At 50.0% G+C, this 25,800-nt stretch overlaps 1 protein-coding gene and 1 long non-coding RNA gene across 2 annotated transcripts in view; both read left to right on the top strand.

Moving 5' to 3' along the window:
- The window catches only part of LOC116430348 (uncharacterized), a 169,382-nt gene that overhangs the window by 45,696 nt on the left and 97,886 nt on the right, over positions 1-25,800 (top strand). Inside the window, 3 exon segments of the mRNA XM_076371794.1 lie at positions 1,052-1,654; positions 1,657-1,702; positions 1,737-3,189. Of these exon segments, the coding sequence (XP_076227909.1) occupies positions 1,474-1,654; positions 1,657-1,702; positions 1,737-3,189 (1,680 nt within the window). The 5' untranslated portion in view covers positions 1,052-1,473.
- LOC143175036 (uncharacterized) lies at positions 14,320-24,179 on the top strand. Its single transcript, XR_012999627.1, has 3 exons — positions 14,320-14,785; positions 23,854-23,952; positions 24,064-24,179. It is a non-coding gene; the product is annotated as an uncharacterized LOC143175036 (long non-coding RNA).

Genomic DNA, 25,800 nt, shown 5'->3' on the forward strand with positions numbered 1-25,800 from the left:
TCCTAGATTACTTGTGTGTCATGTGAATTTTAGATAGACAACTCTGACTCCGACCCGATCCCCTTACCCCTGTGAAGTTTCTTTCTGCTTTTTCTTTTATTTCAACTGCTTACTTTTATGTTTCGTTATATTTTCTCCATGCTTGTTCTTTCGTGTAGCTGCATAAATCTCGAGTCGAAGAGCATGGCAACGCGTGCGTGATTATTCATCGACGATGACGGTGTCTACCGCATTGAACTTGACAAATTCGACGTCCGAACGAAAGATTTCTTTTCATTCGTGTTTGCAAGGCTTTCGAAATATTCTATGTCCGACGTGGTCGATACGCGAAAAGAGCCTCGAGAGGCGATTTTCCGGCGCATCAAAGGGAAATCGAATTTTCGAAGCATTTCGGTAGACATCCCCGATGCCTGGCCTTAGGCATCGGTCGCGGAACGACCTTCGCTCTTCACCGATCTCTGGACCATCTCACCGAGATCGTTTCGCATTCTTTTCTCATGCTTAAGAATCCTGCTCGCCGAATACACGGTGTCCACGAAATATCCGCTTGAACCATTAGCAACTTTCGCGAAGCAATCGCAACGGCAAATCGTCAACGAACCTGCGCATGCGTCGCAACAGCCTATGTATACCGAGAAAGTACATCTTCGCACGATCCGGTTTTCTTTTCAGCAAAACTTGGATCGCTCGGTTCGAAAAGTATTCGTCCATTCGCGATAGATTTGGCACGCTTGGCAAATGTTAAAGTTAACGTCGGAAACGTCGATTCGCGCGCGCTCCGACTCGGACGAGAGATCGAATTTCGGATAATACGCGGCGCATGCGAATGGACGAATACTTTGGCCATCGGCATCCCGACACCCGGTACATCCCCGGCAGCCTGGCGACGAGCATCGCCTCAGCCATCGGCGAACACCCGTCGCCGGAACTGCAACGGAAAAAAGATAAACACCCGTGGCCGCTGCTTCGTCGCTTCCGAATTACGTTTACGCCGGCAGTTTTTTCTTTTGAGTTGCTAGCCCCTATCCTGGTCTCCTACTTTCTGTTCCAGATTTCGTGCGAACCGTCGGCGCACGGTACGAATAGAGTCGCCGGGACCAACGGGGATGTAGCCGAGGGTGGGCTGCCGCCGGTTGACGCTACCGCGACGACGATGCGCACGTCGGAACGACGAGACCGCCGTCACCATCGCCACCAGCTGCCGACGAGAGCAGGGGACCGTTTAATCCGCGAAATTCACTGGGATCATCGATCGATCGGCGACAAAGCTCACTGCCACCAGTGATGACGAGACGAGGCTGTTAACCTCGAAAACCGTCCGTCCGTCCGTCCATCCGTCTATCCGTCTGTCCGTCGAGCCGCGATATCCACGGACTCTCCCTCTCCGCCGAGCCAACGAACAAAGACCTTCGGCCACCCTTTAGAGACCCCGAAGAGATCAAAGACTGAATATCAAAGAGGGGGACAGGAAAGATGTTGGGCGTGAGTCAGCCGGGAAACCCGCCCTCGAGCTTGCGACACTCGGCGAGCTTCTCTTGCCTGCAGCGCGGCACTGCCAGCGAGGGACATCGGGCTAGGACCTCGACGCTGCTGCAGCAGCCTAGCCTTCAGCTGACCGGCAGCGGCGGCGGCGGCGGCGGCGGCGGCGGTGGCGGCGGCACAGGCACAGGCACAGGCACAGGCACAACAACAACGACAGGCACGGGCACCGGCACCGGTCATCACCAGTACTCCGGGCAGTCCTCGCTGCTGCAGCAATCGAGCACCGGCACCGTGCAACACCGAGTCGAGGCGTTGGAGTCCCTTCAAGACGGCAACGACTACGGTTTCGTCAAGATCAGGCCACGGTTGCGCAGCACGAACGCCACTCTCTACCATGAGGAAGAGGTAGCAGCGCAGAAGAGCGCGCTGTGGGACCGCGACGCCTCGGCGTTCAGCGACCGCGAGTGCGACTCGAACTACAGGGACTGTTCGCTCAAGATCAAGGACCACCGGGAACATTCGCCCAAAGGCGGCACCTCGAAGAACCAGAATCCCCTCCGAGGCGCGTTGATCCTCTTCGCTTCGACGTCCTCCTGGTGGAAGGCCAGGCAACGGGAGGATCAACTGACCGGATCGGAGCGAGCTCTAGCCTCGACCGCCACCATGTCCGAGAGGAAATGGTCCAGCACGTCGATGGCCTCCCCGTCGAACGAGCGCAAGTGGGTGCCGTCGGTCACCTCGCCGACGAACGACAGGAAATGGTCGGTCGGGAACGCTGGTCTGTCCTCCTCCACCGGGAACGACAGGAAGTGGACCAGGTCCTCGGTGTCTTCCAGTTCCGCGAGCCAGCAGGACAGGAAGTGGCGGTCGCTGGGCGCTCTGCTCAGGACCCCAGCTAGCACTGGCTCGCACGGGGTCCAGCAGTCGGACCTGCGGTGGATCTCGGAGGATCTGCTCGGCGCCTGCTACATGTCGAGCAAGTACCAGCAGCAGCAACAGCAGCAGCAGCAGCAGCAACAACAGCCCCAGCAGCAGCAGCAGCAGCAGCAGCAGCAGCAGCAGCAGCCGACCTCTTACTCCGCCCGGGTTAGCAGGGTCAGCAGGGACATCTACAGAGAGAACGGGGAGTTCGGGCAGACCGGCCGGTCGAAGGTCAGTCGCAGATTGTACCAGGACGGCGAGTCTTCCGGGGACAGAGACACCGTCGAGGAGAGGCATCTTCAGGTGAGGCACCAGTTCGAGGAGGAGTGCCGGGCCAGGACTAATCGGGAGAGCATCTGCAAAACGGAGCAGAGCAGCGAGACGCGCGGCGCCTCGACTAGGTCCAGCCGGGCGCAAAGCTTTTACCTGCTAGACGATTTCCTGCGGCCCCAGCCCCAGCAGAGTGGTGGCAATAGCAATAAGTGCATGTTGAACGTCTACCTGTCGCCGTCCCACTCCAAGTCCAACGATCACGGGAGATCGATCGAGACGAAGCACGTCTCTTCGCAAGGGAACATAACCACGAACATCACGCCGCCCAGGCGCCACAATTCCAGCTCGGATAGCCTGGAGGTGGCGACCAGCCCCCTGCCGCCGCCGGTGCCGCCGCCGCCACCGCAGGTCAGCGCCAGGGACAGGGACAGGGGCGACAGCCTCAAGGAGAAGGACGTGTGCCCCTGCAAAATGTGCTGGACCAATATGCACCAGAGATCTTTCGTTGAAGAGGTAAGTCCTGTGGGACGACACGCGTTTCTCGATCGGGCACAGGATCCTCCCGCCGCCAGAGGCCTCCGAGGAAACTCTGGAAACGATTCTTTTTCCCTCGATGTGCCCCCCACCGATCCGACCAGTCTTCTTTGATCCCGAAAATCTTAGGTCCGGCCCGCTTTACTTTTCGACGAGAGGCGAAAAGCTTTCGAATCGGCGATACGCAAAGTTCGACGAAGCGTCTAAGCATCGGAGCGATCGACGGTCGACCTCTGTCGACGCATTCGTTGCCCGAGATATCTCGTTCGGATAAGAAACGAGGAAGCTTTCGCGAGTAGTCTCGTTCCGTTTACAAAGTAGTTTGGAAATACAGAGACGAGGGACGCGGGACTGAAAAGTGATTTATAAGTGCCGCGGATGGAATTATAATTTCCGGTTATTTCCCTTTGACGCGACGCAGATATTGTCGTTCCCGTTGCGTTCGGCTAGTGGCTCGGACGATATTGCACAGGCAGATGAAGTCTGCGACGACCGAAACGACGACGTAGACGTAAATTGAGACGCCGTTATCGTGCGCAGCTACGAGGATATTTCTTTGAGGAAATTTCATAGCCGGCTCGAAGTATGCTGCTGATAAATCAGCCTTGTTGCCTTTCATATTTTATGGGACGTGTAAACACGAGTGTTCGCCTCGCTTCGCGTGCTGTGCTTTAAAGAACACGGACGTACGGAATTCTTAAGGCTCGCCTAGCAGCTTGACAAATTTATTCAGAAAAATCTTTCGAGTCTAGTTTGTTCGATCGGAACGCAACCTAAATTCGAATTCCAACAAGTGACCGGACAACAAGACGGAGAACATTTCATCGTCATTCTTTTCTCTTCGATTTACATTTTTCAAACGCTAAACGCACCGCGACCGGTCAAATGACCGCGCAATTCAACTGTATTATATACCTATATCCGATTTCATACATTACCCGAGATTACCAGCTATTCGACTGGTCACCGTAGCAGTTATCCTCCGTCTTCGTTTAATCGATATTGCATTGATATTCCATTGATATTCCATTGATACTCTATTGATATATTCCATTGATAGAAGAAACACGATCGAGTCCGATCGGTGTGTTCCGTGTGGGACGAGGATCGTCGAAACTCGTCAGGGTATCGAGTTACCGGATCGAGGTTGAATACGCGAATCGAATACCCCAATTGTTGAGCTACTCGTTGATCTTTCGATCGAGGAAAATGGACGACTCCGACCGGCTCTTCCGGTGAAAGTTGCTTTCGATCGCGTCGCCGATATTGTTGAAATGTATTGTTTAAAAAGAAGAAAAAAGAGAGAAGTAGAGACTCGGCGTTGGCAATGGACCTCGAAACTTTCGATTAGCAGCGTGGGCGGCGTGCCGCGTCGAGAATCTTTTCATCGGTATTTCCTTTTCGGAAAGTCAGGGCAACGTTCGTTCGATCGTTCAGGCTAATTCCCCAGACCCCGTTAACTGAAAATCAATCATTTTCCACTGCGGGCAAGTTCGAAACAATGACTTGTTTGGTAAGCTGTTTCGTGCGGTCTCGAATGCTGTAAACGCGTAAAATCCACAGTCTACTTGTCGGTGCACTCTAGATCTTGATGGAAATTTCGCCTGTTTTATGCCGAACAGCGCAAAGAGAGCAAAGGATAAAGAGAACAACTCTGTCCAATAGGAAATAGATGGAAAAATGTCCGACCCAACTAGCAGATGAAAAGAAAGCTTTTCATGATCGTAGATTGAAATTTCGTAGGATTCTCGTAGGTCTCCCAGTGGGTTGTTCGGATTAATAACGAGATGTCGGGGGATGCTCGGTCCCCATTCGAATGGTCCGCCGGCTGTATCCGACGCTCGAATTAGGTTGCCGCCCCTGACCCCTTATTTCGTTCGGGTGTGTATCGAACACGGAGCCCGTTATTCTTGGGACGCAGAAGGGTACAGAGTGGCGAAGGAAGTCGTATTTCTATCCTTCCAGTATCTACTCTATTATTAGTAACCGGTGCAATGGCGGTAGACGGTTCGACTGGATTTCCGTTCGATTTTAAACACAGCCGTATCCTCGCGGCCGTGGCCTCTCTCTCTCTCTCCCTCTCCCTCTCCCTCTCCCTCTTCCTCTCCCACTCTCCCGCTGCTCGATTCCGTCTCGTTTCCTCCGAGAAGAGACTCTCCAGCAGGCAGGACTGCCGGATTGATTGAGATTTCCAGCACGTAGGCTCGCGGTAGCGCGATTTTCCCTCGACGCGATGAATTCACGCGGAAACGTCTGCACGCTGCATACCGGGTGACCCTGGACGAATCGATAAACATGAAAGTTTCGCGCTTAAAAAGATAGCTTCTCGGAGAAGATCAGCATAGAAATCGATTCACCGATACCCAAACGAAATAAGAAACGAAACGAAATAGGAAAGAAGGAAGGAGAACGGAGCGGAGGGCGGTTCGGCGCTTTAACGAGGCGGGACAGTTCGTCGAGATCGCTCTTTTGTTTCCCGCGGGCTCTTTGTTGCCGCGTTTTCAGCTGGCCGACGCGTAACGCGTAACGCGTAATGCGTCCGTAACGCTGCCCGGCTTCGAAGGGGCTTCCCTCCGCTTCCCTTCTTTCACGCTCGTTTACCGCGTTCCTCGGTTCTCCTCTTTTCGTCTCCTGCCGCTTCGCGTCCCTGCGCCGAACACAGTGTTCACCGTCGCTCGCTCACCTCACCCTTTTGTTAATATCAAGACATCCTAGGTCAGGGACGCGTAACCTACGCATCCGGCTTTGTCGGCGCGCGTCTTCGCGTCTTCGCGTCTTCGCGTCCTCGCGTCCTCGCGTCCTCGCGTGTAGCCCTTGTCGCTGACTCAACGTCCGCCACCGCGGGCTTTGTCTTTTTTCCTATTTCTGGCCAGGAATGTGGCGTTAAATTCGCTCGCGATCTCGGTTCTCGCGGGACACGCGACGCGCCATCTTTACGCAGCCGTGTCTTCGTCTCGGAGGCCATTTTGTCGCGTCACGTGGTCGCGCGATTGACGGCCCGAACAAGTTTACGGGAAAAGTTGTCCAGAACTAGGGTCGGAATGTTTCGCGTGATCTTCGATTTTGAAAACCGATTTTGCTACTTTCTTTCCGTTCTCCCCTCGTACGACCTCGATACACGAAGACGCTATCGAACGTTGAAATAAGATCAAATTCGTCCGCGCCGCGCGGTGATGATTAATTTCTTTGAGTCTCCGACGATAGCCGCGCACGTAGACGCTATTTTTAACGCGGCTCTGTTATTATCTCTATTGTCGCTCGCACCCCGTGCTCGGGTTTTCCCACAGAAATGGGACAAGCCGAGCCGCGCGAGCGCGCGTTGTCCTTCACCCGCGTTTATCGTCGCTCCCCGGATACAAGCTCGATTACCATTGACCTTTCGCTATAAATACGTGCATTAAAGTATTCAATTATCAGGAGTTATTCTCGATGCAGCGGGATTTCGCGTGATCGGTGACGATAGCGTCCGTTCGAACGTGTCCGAGACGTTTCTGGTGTCGATCGTGGTTGGATCGTCCGATCGATCATCGCCGAATCCTTATGCGCTTACGGGAAATTTCAAACAGCAACATTCCTCGGTATCTCATTCGAGCAACGACCATGCTCGGTTTCACGGCAAAACCGGGGGTGTCTTTGAATATTGATCAGATCCTGGCCAATTCGGTGTGCCGCGTACCATACGCGGCCGCGTGGGGCAGATTTGCCACCTCGAACAACCAATGAAACCCCGAGAATCCGGAATTTATTATTTGTTGCTCGCAGCTGCGACCGAATTTCGATTAACGGTAAAACTAGCGGACAGGCAAATTGGCTTTTCGAAATTTTCCTATTGAAACTCTGAGTTGAAATTTCGTTTGTATCGCTTTATCGTTTCATTTCGGTCGATTTCGAATCGAATCGATTCGTTAATCGACTTAATCGGGAGACAAACGACAAACGACAAACGATGAAACTTTCGCCGATCTTTTCCCGAGCTGTCGAGCCGAGTCGCAATGAAACCTGCTCCATTGTTCGCGGCATCGAATTCGAAAATAACGAATTAGAAGTAACCGTAACACCTACTAATAACCGACAACGCCGGGGCGCATTCCGCGCGGGTTATTGTTCTCTATCCACTTGCGAAAGGCCACGATTCAGATACCAATAATTATTAATACTCGTTGCATCATCGGCGAACCTCATAAAAGTTGTATTAGCACATAAAGCGGCGTAGAACATGCATTAGAGTCTGAAAATTTCAGTCCGTTATTACGGTTGAAATTCATTAGAATGAAAGGTTTGACGTTGCAATCGGAAATGGTCGTATAAAATTTGTCCTTTCTACGAGCCGTTTCGTTTCGTTCACGGATGAGAGTCACGGCTGCCGTTGCCGTTTGAACTTTTCAAGTTTGAAGCGTCCTGTAGGGCGCATATAGGAGGAGACAGGACCGCATAAGATAGAAGGCACCAGATAGACCCCTGACGGCGGTATCTCTCGGCGAGATCTCGAAACCGGCCAAGTCTGTCGTTGCATCGAACCACGGTGATTTATCATTATTGAAATACGGACCATTTGTGCCATCGCTCGTCCCATTCTACGCTCCTGCGCGGTCGCCGTGGCACGTTTTTCCGGTCCGAGAGAGGCCCTACTTGTTTGTGCCCGGTATAATCACGATATTCCGAAGAATCGGAAGGACGATAACTAAATTCCACCGAACAGGGGATTTCCTAATGTTCCTGCCAACGGAGACCGACCCGGGAAACTTTGAAACGGGAATATATCATTGAACATCGATGAAACTTACGAGCCGCGCGCGCGACGACGGTGCGTCGTATGTTTCGTGTACCCATAGAACTCGAGGAGATTTGTCATTTACGTGGCGTCCTACGGAGTTAATTTTCCTTGGATCGCGCAGCGATCGAAACTGCTCCCTGTTTCGAGGCGACGCGTTCTCTCGTTCCTGTACGCCATCGCCACGTGCTACAGATCCGGTTTCGGCGAAATTGAAATCGCGGTTGGACACCATCTGTTCGCCGACACGGGAAAAAATTATCCGACCGACGAGAAACGCCGTTTAATACCGGAAACAGAGTCATTCTAACGAACTAGACCATTTTTCTTCCTTCGTTTTTTTTCTTATTTATCTTCAATCTTCGGTTCTACGATCTCCGCGTTAATAATGGACGAGACGGGAGCACGGGTAACGTTTAACTTGACGAAACCTCAAATGTTTGTACTCTTGTTGTTGTTGTTGTTGTTCCTTTGTTTTCCATAGAACCGCTTAAACTATTTTAAAAGTTGATTCGTGGAAAAGGAGAGGACGGAAGAACCAAGGAGAAAAATTTGCGAGTTCTGGTTCGCGTGTCTGCTGGCGAACAGACTGCGAGATCGCAAAGGGGTGTCCTCTTATTTCTTTCTTTAAATTGTGGTCGGAACGTTAATCGTCTGATAAACGAGACCGGCCGAAGTTCCACTTGTTAAACCGCAGACGCCGGGGTGTCGTTCTCGCAGCGACGCGTCGAAACCGTCACGTGGAAACGAGCAAAACAACAATTTCGGAAGTCGTACCAGCTATTCTTCGAGGTTTTCCTTTCTCCCTACCTTTTCTTTGTATATTTAATCGTTCATTCGGATCTCCATTAACGTCGTTTCTTCCTTCGGAAATGAACAATTATTTCTTTGGATGTATCAAATTGGTTTCGTCGTTAAACAATTTATTAGAAAAGAATCGTCGAGGAGAATGCGTTGGTGATGCGTCGAAAGAAAGTTTCGAAATGGATACCCGACCGCCAGCGTAAGGGTGAGCAGCGTTATTAATGTTCCGTCTAGGGGATCCACCCCGATTTCTAGTCGCAACGATACGATCTTTCCAGGAATCCGTCTCACGATTAGGATCACCGCGATCCCGTGACGAGTCTCATTATGTTAGATGTATCGCTGGATATTGGTCGTGAAAGTTCTCGAGAAAAATCCTGGGAAAGTGGAGGAATTATTAACCCGTTCGTCTAGAATGAAAAGGTAAATAAAGAAATCGCAGTTTGAAGATTACCAAGCAATCGACAGATATTTTCTGAATATAATTTCGAAGACACTCGAAACTTTGAAGAAGATCCGCGGCCCAGCGATAAGTAGAGTGCGACTGCTCGTGTGTTTCGATGAAATGCGCGCGGCCGCTCAAAATGCATCGAGATCAGAAACTCGAAGCGCAGGCCTTTAATGAAACGTTTCTATTGCTCTTATCGGGGCGCATCTCTCGACGGAGGGGATAAAACGACGCATAATTATATCGTTCGTATAGCGTATAAATTAAGAGCGCCGGGAGGTAGATTTAGATAAACATTTATACTCGAGAGCGATGCGTATCGCTAACCACCCGATGAAACATTAATGGCGATTCGGATTTCAGCAAGTTTAGTATATCAAGAAATTCCCGATTAAATTAGTTGGAAGATCGATAGAGGAGGCTTCGCTCGTGCGATTATTTACGCGTTGTTTAACGAGCGCGTGCTCGGTGCACGCGGACCGATTCAATTGTGAAATCGGTCGAAACTTGTTTTCGTAAGATACTGACGGTGTATCGATTGTTGTCGATCGTTTCTCCGAGAACATTGACATCGGTCAGTGCGAACGCGATTCGTTGGTTCCTTTCCAAGAAACCCGCGCCGACTTTATCCACTTTCTTCGGGCAACTGCGGGTGCAGCAGGTCCCTGTGTTATCGCTTTCACATTCACTGCCAGATTTCTGTATTACCAGCCCGTTTCTCACCGCTTGCTCGTCTTTGCCATAAGATGACACCACTGAGAATTTAACATTGCAACCAGTATGTTTTCAAATGCACAGTGAATAATTTTCATTAGTTTTTCATTGCTTTCGTGGACGTTACGCGAGTGATTCGTTAATCGAATTGATTAACTCGACGAACAAACCGAGAGAATATTTCTGTTTAAAGGACCGATTCGGTATCGAATGTATCTTACTCTATCGTTGTTAAATCTTTCGAAACTCGAAGAAATTTTGAATTATTTCGTATTCGATTGAAATATTCACGTCGGACGTATCGTTGCGTCTCTCGTGAATCGTTAGCCAACTATCTATTGTATTTGCAATAGGATTCGGTGCAATTCTATGAGCGTATCATTGAACGATTGCGGTGAATATTTGTTCGATCGGATGATATCGAATCACGCTCTCCGCGCAAACATTATTCAGTGGGCATAGCCGTCGCTCGACTATATATATATATATATATATATATATATATATATATAACCATCGAAAATGGAATAGGAACGAAGGAATTAATGTGTATTCCATCGGAAGGTTTCGCGTGTCATCGCAAAAGCCGAGTTTCCTCGTTAGAAATCCTTCGCGAACGTCGGCCTTATTAATTGCAACCTTGGGTCTCAAGTTTCTCCTTTGTTCTGTTGCCGTCGCAGCGATTATTAAATGCGCGCATCGTGGCGTCGAAGAAGAAAGAAAAGGAAACGGAAAAGGAAAAGGAAAAGCAAAAGGAAAAGAAAATGCGAGTCGCGTGAAAAGGATTGGAACGATTCGCGGATTATGGTACACTGGGTCGGCCGCCCGCATGCTCGCGAAATTCCTGACACGTGGTCCGCCATCCAGAGAAACGTTCTTTGTGTCGCGCCGTAAAAATAGTATCGCGCGCGTGTTCGAGACATCTGAAAAATACTATCGATATTATATGGAACGAAAAGATTCTCGGTTGCAAAGGATATTGGTTCGCAAACGACAATGTCTGAAATAATAATATTTAACAGCCTACTCGTGCAACGTCTATTCAAGAATCAATTTCCGAATCAGTTTACCGTCACTGTTCGGTGTCGAAGAATCTCAATGTTCCTACCGCCTTTTGTCTAAACGCTGTTTAGTGTGTCTATAACAACATGAAACGATCGAACGACGAAAAAGAAAGGAAGCTCGAAGAGTGAAAGCTTCGGTGAGGTTTTCCTTCTGGTTCTCTTTTATTTTCGTGTTATTATTCTTGGTATTATGCGGTGTTTTTTCGTGCCGCCTCGTTATTTTCGATACGATCGCGATGTTTGGTAGGGGTCGGGTTCGTTGTACGTGTATCGGGCCTATTTATCTCGCCGATTCGTTCTCCGTTCTGCTTTATTGCCCTCGTGGGGCGGAACGTTTAAACGCTTAGAAATTGAACGCGCGCGGTCCGGCTTTTGTGGAAGTTCTCGTGTCGTCCGGCACGGATGCAATTCAATTAAACCGTTCAACCTGTAACCGCGTCTATTATATCGTGTGCTTCATTTTCAAGGCTCCGATCAATAAAGCAAAACACCCGCACGCCTCTCTCCACGACCTCGTCGCGTCGCGTCGCGTCGCGTCCCGTCGCGTCCCGTCGCGTCCCGTCGCGTCGCGTCCCGTTCGTTCTGCGACGTTTTCACCGAATTAACCCGTTTGCACTCGTCGGTTTCTTTCGGTACACGTAACCATTACTTTCTAATGGAATATTGCTTGAATTACGCTAGCAACGAAAATGTCTGCATTTATCGGAATGTTAATATTAACGGAGTAATAACATTATACATTATAGAAAATGCGATATCGAGTGAATTTATTAAGATTTCGATCGAGTCGCGTTTTCACTGATCCAGCAATTCCAGGATTAAATCGTTATCAATTGTTATGCAATTTCATTTATCCCGTATGATTCGAAATTCAAAACTGATCCTGCCGTTTATTGTAATTTCTTGAACGCGACGCTTCGTTCCGACAATTCCCGAATCGAAACGAATCGAATCGAATCGGATCGAATTAAAGCGTATCGCGTTCGTTAAGCTCCGTCGCTTTATAAAATTAAGTGAACTCTGCGCGTCGAGTGTTTGCGATTGAATTCGATCGATATTAATAACATTTACCGTATTATTTTATTAACTGTTACTCCTTTCGCCGCTGGGCTATTTATACTAACGACACGCGATCGAGTTTCGAGTTTCAAATTTCCCAATGCACAGGTATCTCTTGAATGATTCTTCAATGTTACATCGATATAACGGTAATTAGTTACGAATCTTTTACTCGAAAGATTCTCAATAGGAATATTGATCGTTCTGCAATGAATTGAGAGACATTGCGAGGTCCGTAGTGTCTGTTGCGAACAAAAATATGCAACAGCCGAGTCAAACTATAGTATGATCGTCGAATCTCTGGCCGATTCGCGAATTCCCCGAGGCAAACACTGATATCTAGGTAGCAAATATACCGACCGGTCTCCAAAATTCATTTACCCGGAGCACTTCAACCCCGAAAAACTGGTTTCGCGGAGGGCCCCTCGGACGCTGCACCGACAGCCAATCAGGAGAGCTCCTTACAGGGAAGAAAGCCAATCGATAGCTAGGAAATCACGACGCGTGTGCTCTCTTCTCTTCGGTACACAGAAATCCAGCGAACGAGTCTTCGCCCCTCGAAAAGAAAAGGCTGATCGAACGGTTCGCCTTTCGCTTCTAGTTTGAAAATTGCTCGGTAGAAAAGTTTTTATATGCGCGGATAGGATAGACCGAGGCGAATGAGGTCTGCTTTTTCAGGCTAAACGAATAAAAACGGTGAAACAAACGAAAAGAAATCTCGTACATGTACGAGAATACGAATCATGATTGTTCTATTTCATTTTCTTCGTTTCGAGGCAAATCTAGGCAAATCTATATAAATTCACGACAAAAACAAACACTTTTATTTCTCATTTCCGAGGACTCGCGCGACTCGTATGGAGAACTGTACCACCTGTGTCCCGAAGTACGTATCCTGTAAACGGGGAACCGTCCGAGCTACTTCTCGTTCGGCAGCTGCAAAAGATCTTTCCAGTCGACCGGGTCGATCGATAAAATGGAATCGTAAAACTTGATTCGGTTCGTGACACTCGCGCGTTAATCCGCGAGAGAGTTCGTTTCTCCGCTTCTCCGTTCCTCCGTTTCGCCGCGCACGCGGAGAGAGAGAAAGCAAAGAAGGGAATCGCGAGGTTACCAGTTTTCAACCGCGGGGGAGTGCGTTTCGATGCGAGGCGTACGCATCGAGAAAAAACGCGGGGTTCCGCGGACACGCGAACCCGATTTTACACCGTGGAACCGATTAAATGGAAGCGGGACGACGGGTGAAAGTGTTGCTCGACTTTCGACGAATTAACGCGAAAATTTCTTTGATTGCGGGGATTAGCGGTCGCGAGCTCGTTTTCCTTCCACGGTCTCGAACACGAGATTTCTTCCTTTAACGACTGGTTGGGAGATGTCGGCTCTCGAAACCAACTTGATCTCCATCGAACGAGGAACCGATGGAAGTGGAAATTATTTTACGCGTTCGCTACTCCGAGGGCCCGTGGCAAGCGTTGGCGGAATCTCTTAATTTATCTGTCGTCGTTTAGCTTTGCTTCTGCGAAATATAAGCTGAAACTAAAAGTTGCATCGAACAATTGACGTTGAAACGAAAGATCGATAACACGAGGGTGGCCCACCCGGTATACGTCGCTCGGAGAATGCCATTGGCAGTCGGCCATTTGTTTCCTATCGGGCCGATACATCTGTAGCATTCGAGGATGCGACCAGTTTGGCGACAGATGCTCGCCCATCCTCTCCCCTTGTCGAATCTGTTTACCTATTATTACCGTTTCGTTTCGTTTCGTTTAATTGCAAGCAAAACCTTGCTGTTAGCAGCCTCGTTTGTACCAAACCTGGCGTAAGTTTCGCGCAACCGAACCATTCTACCGCTCTAGGTAGCTAGAAACTCGAGGTCGAAAGCAAGACACGGTCCCAGTGGTAAACCCTAGAGCGGTTAAGGGTGTAGGAGGCATCGCGATCGGATGACGGAGCGGTATCCTTCTTATTTAAGGTTCGAGCATCGTCGGTAAGGGCATGGCGGCGCTAGCGGAACCCTAGATCGCGGATCCTAGAGCAGCTAAGGGTGTGGGACGCCGCGAGGAGCGGGGAGAGGCTAGCCGCGCTCGCTCCGCGGGGTGGGGGCCTGTGGAAGGACCTGCGCGCGAATTTCCCGCGTTCGCTCAACCTCATATTGATCCCACCCCGGTGGCTCCCCGCGTCCTGCCGTGCGTACCGCGGGGGTTGTTGCGGGTCGTGGCGGGGCGAGGGCGAGACACGGTGGGCGGTTTGATCGGCGTATACACAGTACGGGGAGTAGAGCGGACGGCGAAGGGAACGAATACCAGAGAAATCGTGGACTCCGGCTGGTCCAGCGGGTAGTCGTGCTGCTCGAGCGTCGTCGGGATGCGTCTTTCTTTCGCGTAATACGCCAACGCCGCCCAACCCCCGTGACACAGTGTTCCTTTTTTTTCCTCGTCGGTCTGCCTGTGATTTCTTGTGCACGGAATAATTGCCGCTAAAGGATAATCCGCGAGATCATTCGATTAGTGCTGGGTGGCAGAGGGATAGGCGAGAGAGTATTCGCGGAAAGGGAGAGAGAGAGAGAGAGAGAGAGAGAGAGAGAGAGAGAGAGAGAGAGAGAGCGAGAGTGTGTGTGTGTGCGTGAGAGAGTGAGAAAGAGAGTGGGGGGTAGAGGAAGAAGAACTCGACGGAGGAAGAGGTCGGCCGCGGATTGAACCCAGAGGAGGCAAGAAGGTGCGAGAGGCTGGGCATTAAAGGGTGCTGCCCGATCACCGTTCAGGGAACGGCGATCACGTGAGACGAGATCGGTGTTCCCTTGGGACTTTTCCGTTACTCTCACGGATCGGACGGATAGGCGTCGATAAGAGGAATCGCGCGAGCGGAGCTGGAATTCTGGAATTCGCGTTCATGAACGAAACGACGCGTTACGCGTAGCGTTTTCGGCACGCTCCGTAATTAAAGCGGGTGCAATTACACGACGAGTCGCGATACGCGCGCGTGTCCGCGGCTGCGGGCTACGAGTAGAACGCGTACGATAGGTGTTTCGGGGTATGGAGCTCGTATCGGAGTCGTCGACACCGCGATCCTGTCGACGCTGCGTCACGGCGAACCACGGTGAACCACGGTGAACCACGGTGAACCACGGTGAACCACGGGGATGCCCGATCGATCGGTGATTCATCTCGCAGCGAGGGGTTTTCGGATAGCTCGTTTCGATCGAGGACGATCGGTGCTTGTGTCGGTCGTTGGCGGATTTTCGATTCCCGACGAGTGAATTCGGTTCGTTTCGATCGATAGAGAGGTACGCCGATGCTGATGTTAACTAATAACTCTCCGTTTCTGTCTAGTGGACGCTAGGATCGTTAGTCGTGGTTTACTCGGCTCGAGAAAAGTTCGGTTCGAGGCTCGACCGACAGCAACGCGGATCGGTAACTAATCTTGAGTGATTTCTAATTGGCCAAGGATCTATCGAGATCGAGGAAAGTTCGCGTCGACGTTAGACCTACAAGAATATCGGGCATACTAGTTTTCGCAAACCTCCGATCAGCCAAGGGTTTACTCGGATCGAGAGAAGCTCGCATCGTCGTCAAGTTCGACTGTACTACTTCCATTTATTATTCAGAGGTAGGTTTGCCTGAGCTGAAACGTCGTATAATGGCAGGATAAATAAAAACGAGTAAAAAGCATAGTAGACGCAGCGACAGTATGCAGCTTTACACGATCTCGACGACGGGTTGTTACGCGTGTCGTGACCGTGCGCGCGGCTCGACGACCCGACTCTCTCTCCGCAGTGACGGTCACATGCGGGGAAAAGTCGCGACGCGTGTCGACGATCCCCTTTCGTTGGATGGCGTCGTCGGCGTCGTCGAAAGTGCTGCGGCCGGAACATCGCATCGCACCGCATCAGCGACGAGGCGTGCGCTGACCCGGCGATTAACCCTTTGCGGTGCTGTCGCAAAGCTGACCCGCTCGATTTTCGATTTTATTTCCTCGGCTACGCGTTTCTCGTGTATTCGTTTGTTTAACCTATTCGAGATTAGAATCATTTGAAAACTGATCCGCCAGAGTGAACAACTCTCGTTCGATGAAATATTGAAAATGTAGAAAAGATTTCTCGACAAGCCAATACAGCTTTTAGTCTTTGCGTGTCGCTAATTTTCACCTTATTCGTAAATTTACCTATTTTTCGTCTCGAACCGGTTATCCTGTTCAAAATCGAATACTTTTCCGAACAAATAGAGATGATTTTAGTTTTCGTTCGATCCGAACTCGCGCACAAAAACTTCCTTTGGCGTTGGCAACCAGGAAATTGAGAATCGTTGTTATTTACTTTCGGTTATTTTCCTGTGCTTTTTTCACGGAAATGCATATAGTACGATGGTAAACTCGGATGTGGGACAGTCGCTCGAGGCCGTGGTCCTCGGCGAGACGGGAGTAGGCTGCCGCGAATGATTTATAGCGATCGCGGTGTCCTACTAAAGTTCGGTAGCTAAGGTAGACACCCTGTTTCGGAGGCACTGTCGTTCGGAGCGGAGTTTCACGCGTGATTTGTGCTTCTAGGTCGTGTCGAATCGTTCCCGAGTCTTTTCGTGTCGTCTAATTGGCTTCTTCCAAATCGAAAGTCGAGGATTTAACAGATCTGGATAGCACTTAAGGTTCCGATAAGAATTTCCAACATTTCTTCGAAAAGAAGACGAAGAACTTTCAATCGATTTTCTACCTGGAATACAAGGTTGCAATGCAAATCATTGAATTATTCGTCTAATCGCTTTTCCAGAGTGCCTTTGTATAATCGACGAGGAAGGGACGACGCGAACGTCACAACATTCGCGTAACGATACACGATGCAAAGTTCAGTATCGGATATCGAACGCTAGAATTTCGCTGCATTAAATGAAGCGGCGAGCGCGAAGCTTCTTCCAGCGTTTAGGTAAATAACCAGCGCATCCTGCTTTCTTCGATTCGATTATCGAAGCGCCAAGATGGTGGACTTTCCCGATTCTCGATTGATTATTTCGATGAAACACGGCGTCCTTTGCGCTGTGATTATTCCAACAGTGGTTAAAGAAGAGTCCTAGCTGCAGGAGCCGCTTCCGTTCGACGACGCGTCGTTGCCTCTCATGAATAGTTGAAAATGCCGAATGCAAATTGATCCTTTGAAATTGGAAAAAGTATTTTCCATTCGGTCGATACTGCCGCCTAAGTAAAGACGAAACGCCGGCTCCTTGTGTGCATCGGCATCGTGCGCGGTTGTAACGTAAATGAAAACGTAAATCGTTTTCGGTTTCTTCGTATATTCATCGTAACGTTCGAGTTAAACTATTTGTTTCTTCGATCTTTTCCATTTTGTCGGGTGCGGCGGATTTATCGTTGCAACAGGAATCCTTGTTGTTCCTAAATTTCTAAGAAAAGGAAGGTTTATGGTTATTTTCGTGGTCGGTTTTGTCATGTTAGCGTTTGCAGCGTCGTCCGAGAAAGTTAAGCACCACTGGGCTGGAGCACGGGTGCGTGCGTCAGTCCGCGGAGATTCCGATAAATCATTAACCGGGCGTGTTTATTGGCCATGCACGATCGGATCTCGGGAAGCTGCCGTTGAATTTATGCCGCTCCGCGATCTCGATTGCCGATCGATCGGCGAACCGCGCTCGTGACTCGTGGTTCGTGAATCGTGGATCGTGGATCGTGGATCGTGGATCGGGTGCAACAGGCGTGCTCTACGATATCCACCTTGCGACCATGCAGACTCGAATGGGAACGCGGTCTTGGATAGCGCGTCAGGTGGCGATCTCTTCGATCCTTTGGGGACGTCGAGTTTTCGATGTCAACGATCGACAATTCCGAACGAATCGTTTAATTGTTCGAATAAGCAATCGTTGCCGTGCTAGTAGTTTTCTTCGTTTGTCTGAATAGTGAAAATCTTTGTACGAACGTAGACGGCTCGAGTCTTCGTCGAAGATTTCTGATAGAAATACGAAATACGAAATACGAAGGGAGTCGGGACGAGACCTACCGCGTTGCGGACAGACCGTCGATATTGGCCTGATTTTCGTTGCGCAACCTGTGGAGCCCGATTAAAAAGATCGAACGAGGCGAAGCGGACCGAAAACTCGCGGATCACGCCAAGGATACACCGGGGACACTCTCGCAGCTAGGTACGAGCTTCGGATTTCGCGACACGATCGTCCTTTCCACGCATCGACAATTAAAACTTAACAATTTATCGAAAGCAGGGAAAAATTGTAGGCGTATCCCACGTTTGTGCTTATATTTCCTGTAAATACAGTTGACCGGCAAAATATCGAGCCTCGCGCGATATTAGAAGCCAACGGGTCAACGAGTCGAGTTGAAGCTCGAACCGATCTCGCCATCGGATTCTTTTCCTGGCACGGAATCGCGCGAGTGTCAGGCGACATCTGGCTTCTCGGCCGAGGTTTAAATCGTTTCTATCGCGCGCCGGTCCGCAAATTAGTTTCCCTCGAACGGGTCGAGAGAGCGGGTCGTTTTCAGAGTCGCTCGTCCGAGCTCGTTATCAACGTGTCTCCGAGCCGAGGTCCGGGTTTATCTTGACGGTTTGCGGCGCCATTTTCCCGTCGGTTGACCACGGCCGGCCCCCGCGACCCTGCCGAAGACAGGATCGAGTTTCTAACGCTGATTAACGCCAGATTATTCGGTTACAAATGGCGGCGGTCACCGGACAAACAATGAAAGCCCGCTTGTCCTGTTTCGGATCGATAACGATTCGACGATGCGCCTGTAACCGGAGTTCCTATGGAATTCAGTTGCGATACATTCGTCGCGTTACAGCTACGTATACACCGAGTGTTGAATATCATTGATATTTCTCCAAGTGAAACTGTTTAGTTTTCACATCGTTCCAGACAGTTCGCGCTTTCGACGCATCGATAATTACGAAATAGTTCCGGTAAAATTTATCCCACTATAGTTAGGGTTCACTGCAATAACTTCAATTTCGATTGTAAACTATTAGCAATTTATAAGAAACTAACTCTTAATCGAATCATATATTAATTTCTGAAAAATCTTATTTGAAAATGTCCCGCAACCTATCGAGAATCAACTGGCCACCCACGCTTCGGGGACCTCTGACCTAATACGAATTCAACAGCCATGCTAAGTTTCCTTGCCGAGAACAAAATGTCGACCGGTCGTTCCGGTCGGCGAGCGCTTATCGATACTTCGACGAGCGATCTTTCTTTGATTCGACCGCTGCAAAATCATTAGCATAAGAGAGGGAGAGAGAGAGAGAGAGAGAGAGAGAGAAAGCGTTGTGTGTGTGCGTGCGCGTGCGAGGGAGAGAAAGAAGGTAAATGTACTTGGGAAAACGTCGCCTGCACGTAAATGCCCCGATACAGGCGCGGGATAAGGGAACGAGAGCTGGCCGAGTTCGTTATTACCCGATTATTGGCTGTTGCTCGGCTAATAACTTGCCGATAACTTCGGTTAACGCTTACGCGAGCCGGGTATTACACGGCAATAAGATGGCGACCTCCATCTCGTAACCCCACTTAACGTCACTCGCGCGGCGTCGCTCGCGGGAAAGCTTCCGCCGAATAAAACGCGATAAAAACCCGACGAAAAGTCGTGCATTAACCCTTTGCACTGTAGACGCGCCCATCAGTCGCCGTTTCATTCGATACGGCAACCCCAATGTAGTCAAGTTGGATGTTCGCGTGAAATATTCAAATAAAGTGTTTAATATTTCTGGTGAAAAGCTTCTCAGCTGCAAAGGGTTAATGGGCGTTCTACAACTCGTTTAGCACGCGAACAAGACAGATACTTTCTATACGTTTCTCGAGAAAATTTCACGAACCGTTAATATTTTCCAAGACTGAAATATCTATATCCAAGACTCTGTCGAAAAAGAAATGGTAAAGAGGAAATTTGGCAGAAAACCTGTTCGCTTTGTAGAGAATAAAGAAGCTCTATCCTTTGTCGAGGCGAAAAGAGAAAAAGCAGTCGAGCGAGAATTAAAACGAAGCACACACCGGTCGAGTAGAAACGTGTTAGTTCCGTTAGCGATATCCTCGCAGAAGTATGCGCAGAAATGAACACACCGTAGATAGGGATACTTCTGTAGGTAGAATATTTCTGTATATCCGCACCGTAGATTCACAGTCGAAGAGCACGATCAGCGAAACCGATCCGCCGTGGCAGGATCGTTTCGTCCTGGAACTCTTCCGATGGAAGTTCGAAACGAACACATTTACCGGATAGATCTAACAAAGTAGAAACTGTTTGCGTAGAACGATAGAGTAACGACGAAAGAAACCGGTCCCGCGTAGTTAACGATTCGGAGGCGCAGGCCGTTGCGATGCGCATTCGGAAAAAAAGGTCCAAAAGTGACGTGGATCCGTAAGTCTGCCGTTTCTTAAGTTACCAAAAGTAAATCACGCTGAGCCACCGTCATCTCCTCATTCGTAGGCCGTTCGAATAGTCCTCCATCGATATTCCCACCACCCTCACGTCATTCTTTCGATGCTCGTGTTCGATCGCCACCGGCTGGTTCACCAGCCTGCATTGCATGCGTTGTTACGTTCTTTGCGAATCTTGAGACGTTCTTTTTTCTAGTAGCTAGACACGCTCACGGCACACACTCCGAAATATTCATGGCTTCACTGGTATATGCCCATCAACCCCTAGCGATCGTTTACAATTTTTCTCCTTAATTCTCAGCTTGACGAGTACTTTTACTGCTAACGCGAATCGTTTTTCCCGGAAATTGCTTTTAAAAAAGGAACAAACTGACGAACGAAAGAATAACGACGAATCTACGTAGAATTGCAATTAGTCCAAATAGCATTAGCAATAGCATTTTCCAAAGTTCCACACAGACCCTTGAGCGGTTTGTTCCGTGGATCGATCTCTCTATCGTGATCTATCGTGATCTATCGTGATCGTGTCACGATTTTTTACAGAAACGTTCGTACAGTTCTCCTCTTTCTTTTTTAAATGCTCTCCGTCCGGACCGACGAGACGAACGCGAGTCAGATCTCTCTCGTTCGAATTGTCGATCAGCGGGAACGATCGTCGGCAAAAGTTCCTCTTCGCTGTTCCGGTTCTTTGTTCCGACGCGAGCGTTACGAAAGAATCGGAACAGCAGAAGGAGCGGATAGGGAATTGAGTTTCCCGAAGGTAAGCTAATTAGAAATTCCACAGATAACGTAGATAGGATGGTGTATATACTTACGATACGTTCATCGAGTTCATTAGCGCAAGCTTCGATCGATTCGCAACGGCTTTACCTTTCACATTCTTCATCTTTCTCTCTTTTCGAGTCAGATTTAATGATCTTTTCTTATTGAATTTGTACGAGTTTGTTGCTTAATACCATGAAATTTGCCATTTCATGGTCGTAGAAACTTGACACGAACCAACACACCTGTCTATCGAGAACGGAATGGCGATGAAGATCTGCTGACCGTCAACAGTTGCAATAGACGAACAATGTTTTGCAAACATCTTGGAAACTAACCAGTTACACGAAGAGGAGACGTTTGTCCAAACTATTGATTTTCCTGGCACATTAACGCGTTGATCGGGCAATCGGCACTGGTGAATTTTCTCGTACGATCGAACCAGTTTTCTCGACCAAACAGAAATTCGGAGCAACTCGTTTCGCTCGACGCGTCGCGTAGAAAATTCATTCCGAAATCGATCGGATCGAAGTGTTCGCGAAACGAATGGTTAAATTGACGGAGACGCCGATACCGCCAAAGATTCGGATGACCAAGGTAGCGAGGAATATTTCGAAGAAAGCCTAGAAACCGTAAAGAGGAAGAATCTTTTCGCCGAGAGTCGTTCGGTCAGCTGGCTTAACCAGCCAGTTTTCAGCGGCCTCTAATTAGCTGCGGCTCTCTAGTCACCAGCGGGGAGGCGAAGTTGTCGTTAGGTGCCAGCGAAGAGGCCTGCCATCGTTTCCTCCTCTCCTCCGTGGCGATACGGGAAAGGTGTTGGTTAGCGCGACGCTTCGACGAACGGCCGGCCGGCTGACCGGTAATTGTTCGGGTCCTCTCTCCGCGTCTCGGTTCGGGATGCTTTGTTCGAAACACTCGACGCTCCCCTGTCCACACCTCTATAGTTCGGTCGGTCACTGTTCCATCGCGTAGTCGGACCTCGGTTAACCCTTAACCTCCTCTCCTATCGTTTCTTTCTCAGCCGTGTTTCGTCGCGTCACTTTCTCGTCGATCGTCTGAAAATAGACCGATAAATAAGGTACAACGATACTCGAGACGAATCGCAAACATGGAATATACTTTGAGTTTTCCCCTTTCCGATGAGTCATCGACGACAAACTAAGTAGTAAAAAGGGGGACGGAGGAGAAAATGAAGTCGGTGTCGGTTGCGGTTTCGATAGAAAACAGCGGCCCGTGGGCGCTTTTGTCCGGACCACCCTGTATAGCCAGTGGTGGGCGTTTTAGGTTTGTCCTCGGAGTCGATGCTCGCACCGAAAACGATTTCGAAACGCGGCTGAAACGCGGCTGAAACGCGGCTGAATCACGGCACAAAGAGATATCCCCAGGACTGCTACGTGGAGTTTCGGTGGCGTTGACCGTCCTTTCGGTGCCCAGAGCCGGCGTTGCCCTTGGGATTCCTTTCACGAATACCTGCACCACCTTCCACGGCCGGGCATAAAGCAAGATAAAGCTCCATAAAGCGGGCATAAAATTTTTCCGCGGCCGCGAATAGGCGATCCGCGGAATAGGCTTCTTTAATTGCGCGCGGCTCGCGTCCTCCGAGCCAAGTGCTCCCAAGGACAATGCCGGACGCTGTCGTTCGTCGGGAGGAACATCGAGAAACAACCGTTGCAACGCGTTCAACGCGATTTCAATGTCGAACCACTTTTTCGATCAAAGTGCTGGAAACCCTGCTGACGCATCGGTAACAGGGCATTTAACCTCTCGACCGTGGAATTTTCTTGGTAAACTCTTGGCAGTCGAAGAATTCTCGACCTCTGAACACGCCCAGTTTTTTCATCAAAATTAGATCTTACGATTTACGCCACTGAAAGAAGCGTTAGAGCCTCGACTTTCCGGTAATTCGACTGTTCGGAAGAAATGCTTATTCGTGTCCGAATAAGCTCGCGTCGATGCTTATCGAAATTTCGCGATTCTTCGAGAGGGAAATAGTTTGGGTCGTTTCTTCCCGATTTCCTGGAGCGATCCAGCCGCGTGGCCAGGATCCACCCACGAACGAGCGCGCCTCGGGTTTCGCTCGATTCTCCTCTCGGCCGTTGTTTCCCCGAAAAAACGCGTCCACGATGCGCCGGTGTCCGCTTCCTAGACGTTGCACGCAAATTTCCTACCTTCTGTCACGGCGCGTATGAATCACGCCGCCCGCGTTCCTTGGTCGTCTCCGGTTGCGAACAGGAAGCGAGGATAACCGTTAACCTCTCGACGGACAGATTTTCTTGACGTTCGAACTCTCGAATATCTCGCGATTCCTCGCGACGGAAACCTTTCGTTGCGCGACGCGAGGACCGAAAAAATAATACAACGGACCGGAGCGATAAGAGTTGATTCGTGTAATTGGGTTAATTCGGTGAATTGGGTCGCGAATACGAATACCGCTTCGAGACAATTCGAACGACGCTCTACCGCGGTACGAAGTTCACGGACTTTACCATCGGCACGTTTGCGCGCGACGACCGGAATAAAAATGTTTCATTTCGTTTCGTTTCGTTCATCGGAGATATTCCGCTGCATTCGAAAACAACTGCGTCCGGTTGTTTTCCGTTTCTTTTACATCCGCTTTCATTCTCTTCCGTCATCGTTTCACGTTAGGTGCATCTATTTCATTCCTCTACTCCGATTTCTGTACACCGTCGTGTCGACAAAGGGCGAGGTAAAGGGCGTCGCGTTTTGGTAAAGGTAAAGGTAAAGGTAAAGCGAATTCCATTCTGTCTCGACGATTGGCAAGAAAGCTAAGAGAATCGGAATGAACGTCTAGCGGTATTTCCACCGTGCGAGCATTCGAATTCGCGTTCGTTCCAGCAAAGTAGAACCCCCGGCCGACCACCTCGAAGGCCGTCGAATTCCGATCGATCGAACAGTAGCTCGTTCGACCGCGACAGTGTCGTTGTTCTTCCAGTGATCCTAACGAAACACCTAAAACAATGTTCCGCCGGCGATCGGCAGCATAAAATCGGAAATTCTCGGGAAAGATCGGTCGCGGTAGAAGTAAAGTGAAAGAAAGCTTCCGGTCGAAGCATCTCGAGTGAGAACCGATCGGGAGTGGCGATATCCACGTGGTCGGGAAAGTAGAGACTTCTGTGTGATGACTCGATGCGAGGAGGATCCTCTGGCAAGGCTGTTCTTCCACGACACCGTCCCGCGGCAGAGGGCATCGACGTGAAGCGGTGGATCGCTCGACGAGACGCAGCGCAGCGGATTGGCCGCCGATGGAAGAGCGGCTGGTGTCGCTGGGTCGACGAGGATAAGCCAGCCGGACGAGTGTCGATCGCGAGGGTCCCGGATTGAGTCTGCTCTGTCGCGCGAGGTCGCGAGCTCGCGATGGACGCGCTCGAGCTGCAGGCGGCGCTGGTCAACCTGGACCCGGCGACCACGGTCACGCCGATCGGGTCCAACGCGAAGGTGCTGCCGGGCGGCGGTCATCATCACCGGATCGCTTTCGCGGTCGATCTCGACGCCGCCGAGGAGCTGGACGCCGAGAGCGCGGCCTTTGGCTGCGAGAACCGACCGGACAGCTCGAGGAACCAGCCGGCCAAGTGCAAGCCGGCCAGCCTGACCGTGCCCGGCCGCGACCAGCAGCAACACGGCCAGAGAGGGCTGTCCGAGTGCAACATGCCGGAGGTCAGGTGACGCCAGCCTTGCTTCGACCTCATCTTTTATCACACTTACCCGCCGCACAGAAGCAGCAAGCACCACGCTAAGCATCATTCTAAGGAGAAGAGACATAGGTCGCATGTGGTGAGTGTATTCTCGGGGATGACGATCGCTACAGACGCAAAGACAAAGACGAACGCCACGACGATGACCGCCACGACGAATAGGACGATGATGCGTTCGATGCGTGGAGGAATTTGGTTGGTCGATAAGTTAAATACTGTGCGTTCGTCGGTAGACGAGCCCCAAAACAATTCATCGCTTCTCATCTCATTTTCGCTACTAACCCTTTGCACTCGAGAATCTCTTTCTCGAATAAGATCCATTATTTTCCATTAAAAATACGTATCTTACATCAACGATCCACGCGTCGATACATTGTACAAAATTCAATGTCGAATTTCACATTCTACCGATCGAAACAATCAAGAAAATACGTAGCGAGAGAACTGTTTCGCCCTTGTGTCGTCCCGGGCTCGTTTCCTGAACAGCGCACGGTACCGGCAACTAGTGAATCGACATCTTTCGATCTTATAGAATCACTGTTGCGCTGCGTCATTCTTAGGGGAACTGAATTAGACAGAGAGAGAGAGAGAGAGAGAGAGAGAGCGAGAGAGCGAGAGAAAGAGACGGAGAGGTTAACGCTAGAACTACCAGGTATTATTGGGAAGATGCAAACGATTTCTTGGAGAATTATATAGGAAAAGGATGAATTAACTCGCGTACTCGGCGATTCTAGCGTTAATCGATTACTTATTGACCGACCCTTACAGTTCCGTTCCGTTAACGGGAAATTCTCCCGAGCGAGAACCGCATGATCTCGAGCAGGGATTCGATGTGCTGCAACGATGTCTGTGCTATTTTTTCTAGTATGTGTATCTATTT

This window comes from Nomia melanderi, chromosome 10 (assembly GCF_051020985.1).
Source record: "Nomia melanderi isolate GNS246 chromosome 10, iyNomMela1, whole genome shotgun sequence".
Classification (NCBI taxonomy): domain Eukaryota; kingdom Metazoa; phylum Arthropoda; class Insecta; order Hymenoptera; family Halictidae; genus Nomia; species Nomia melanderi.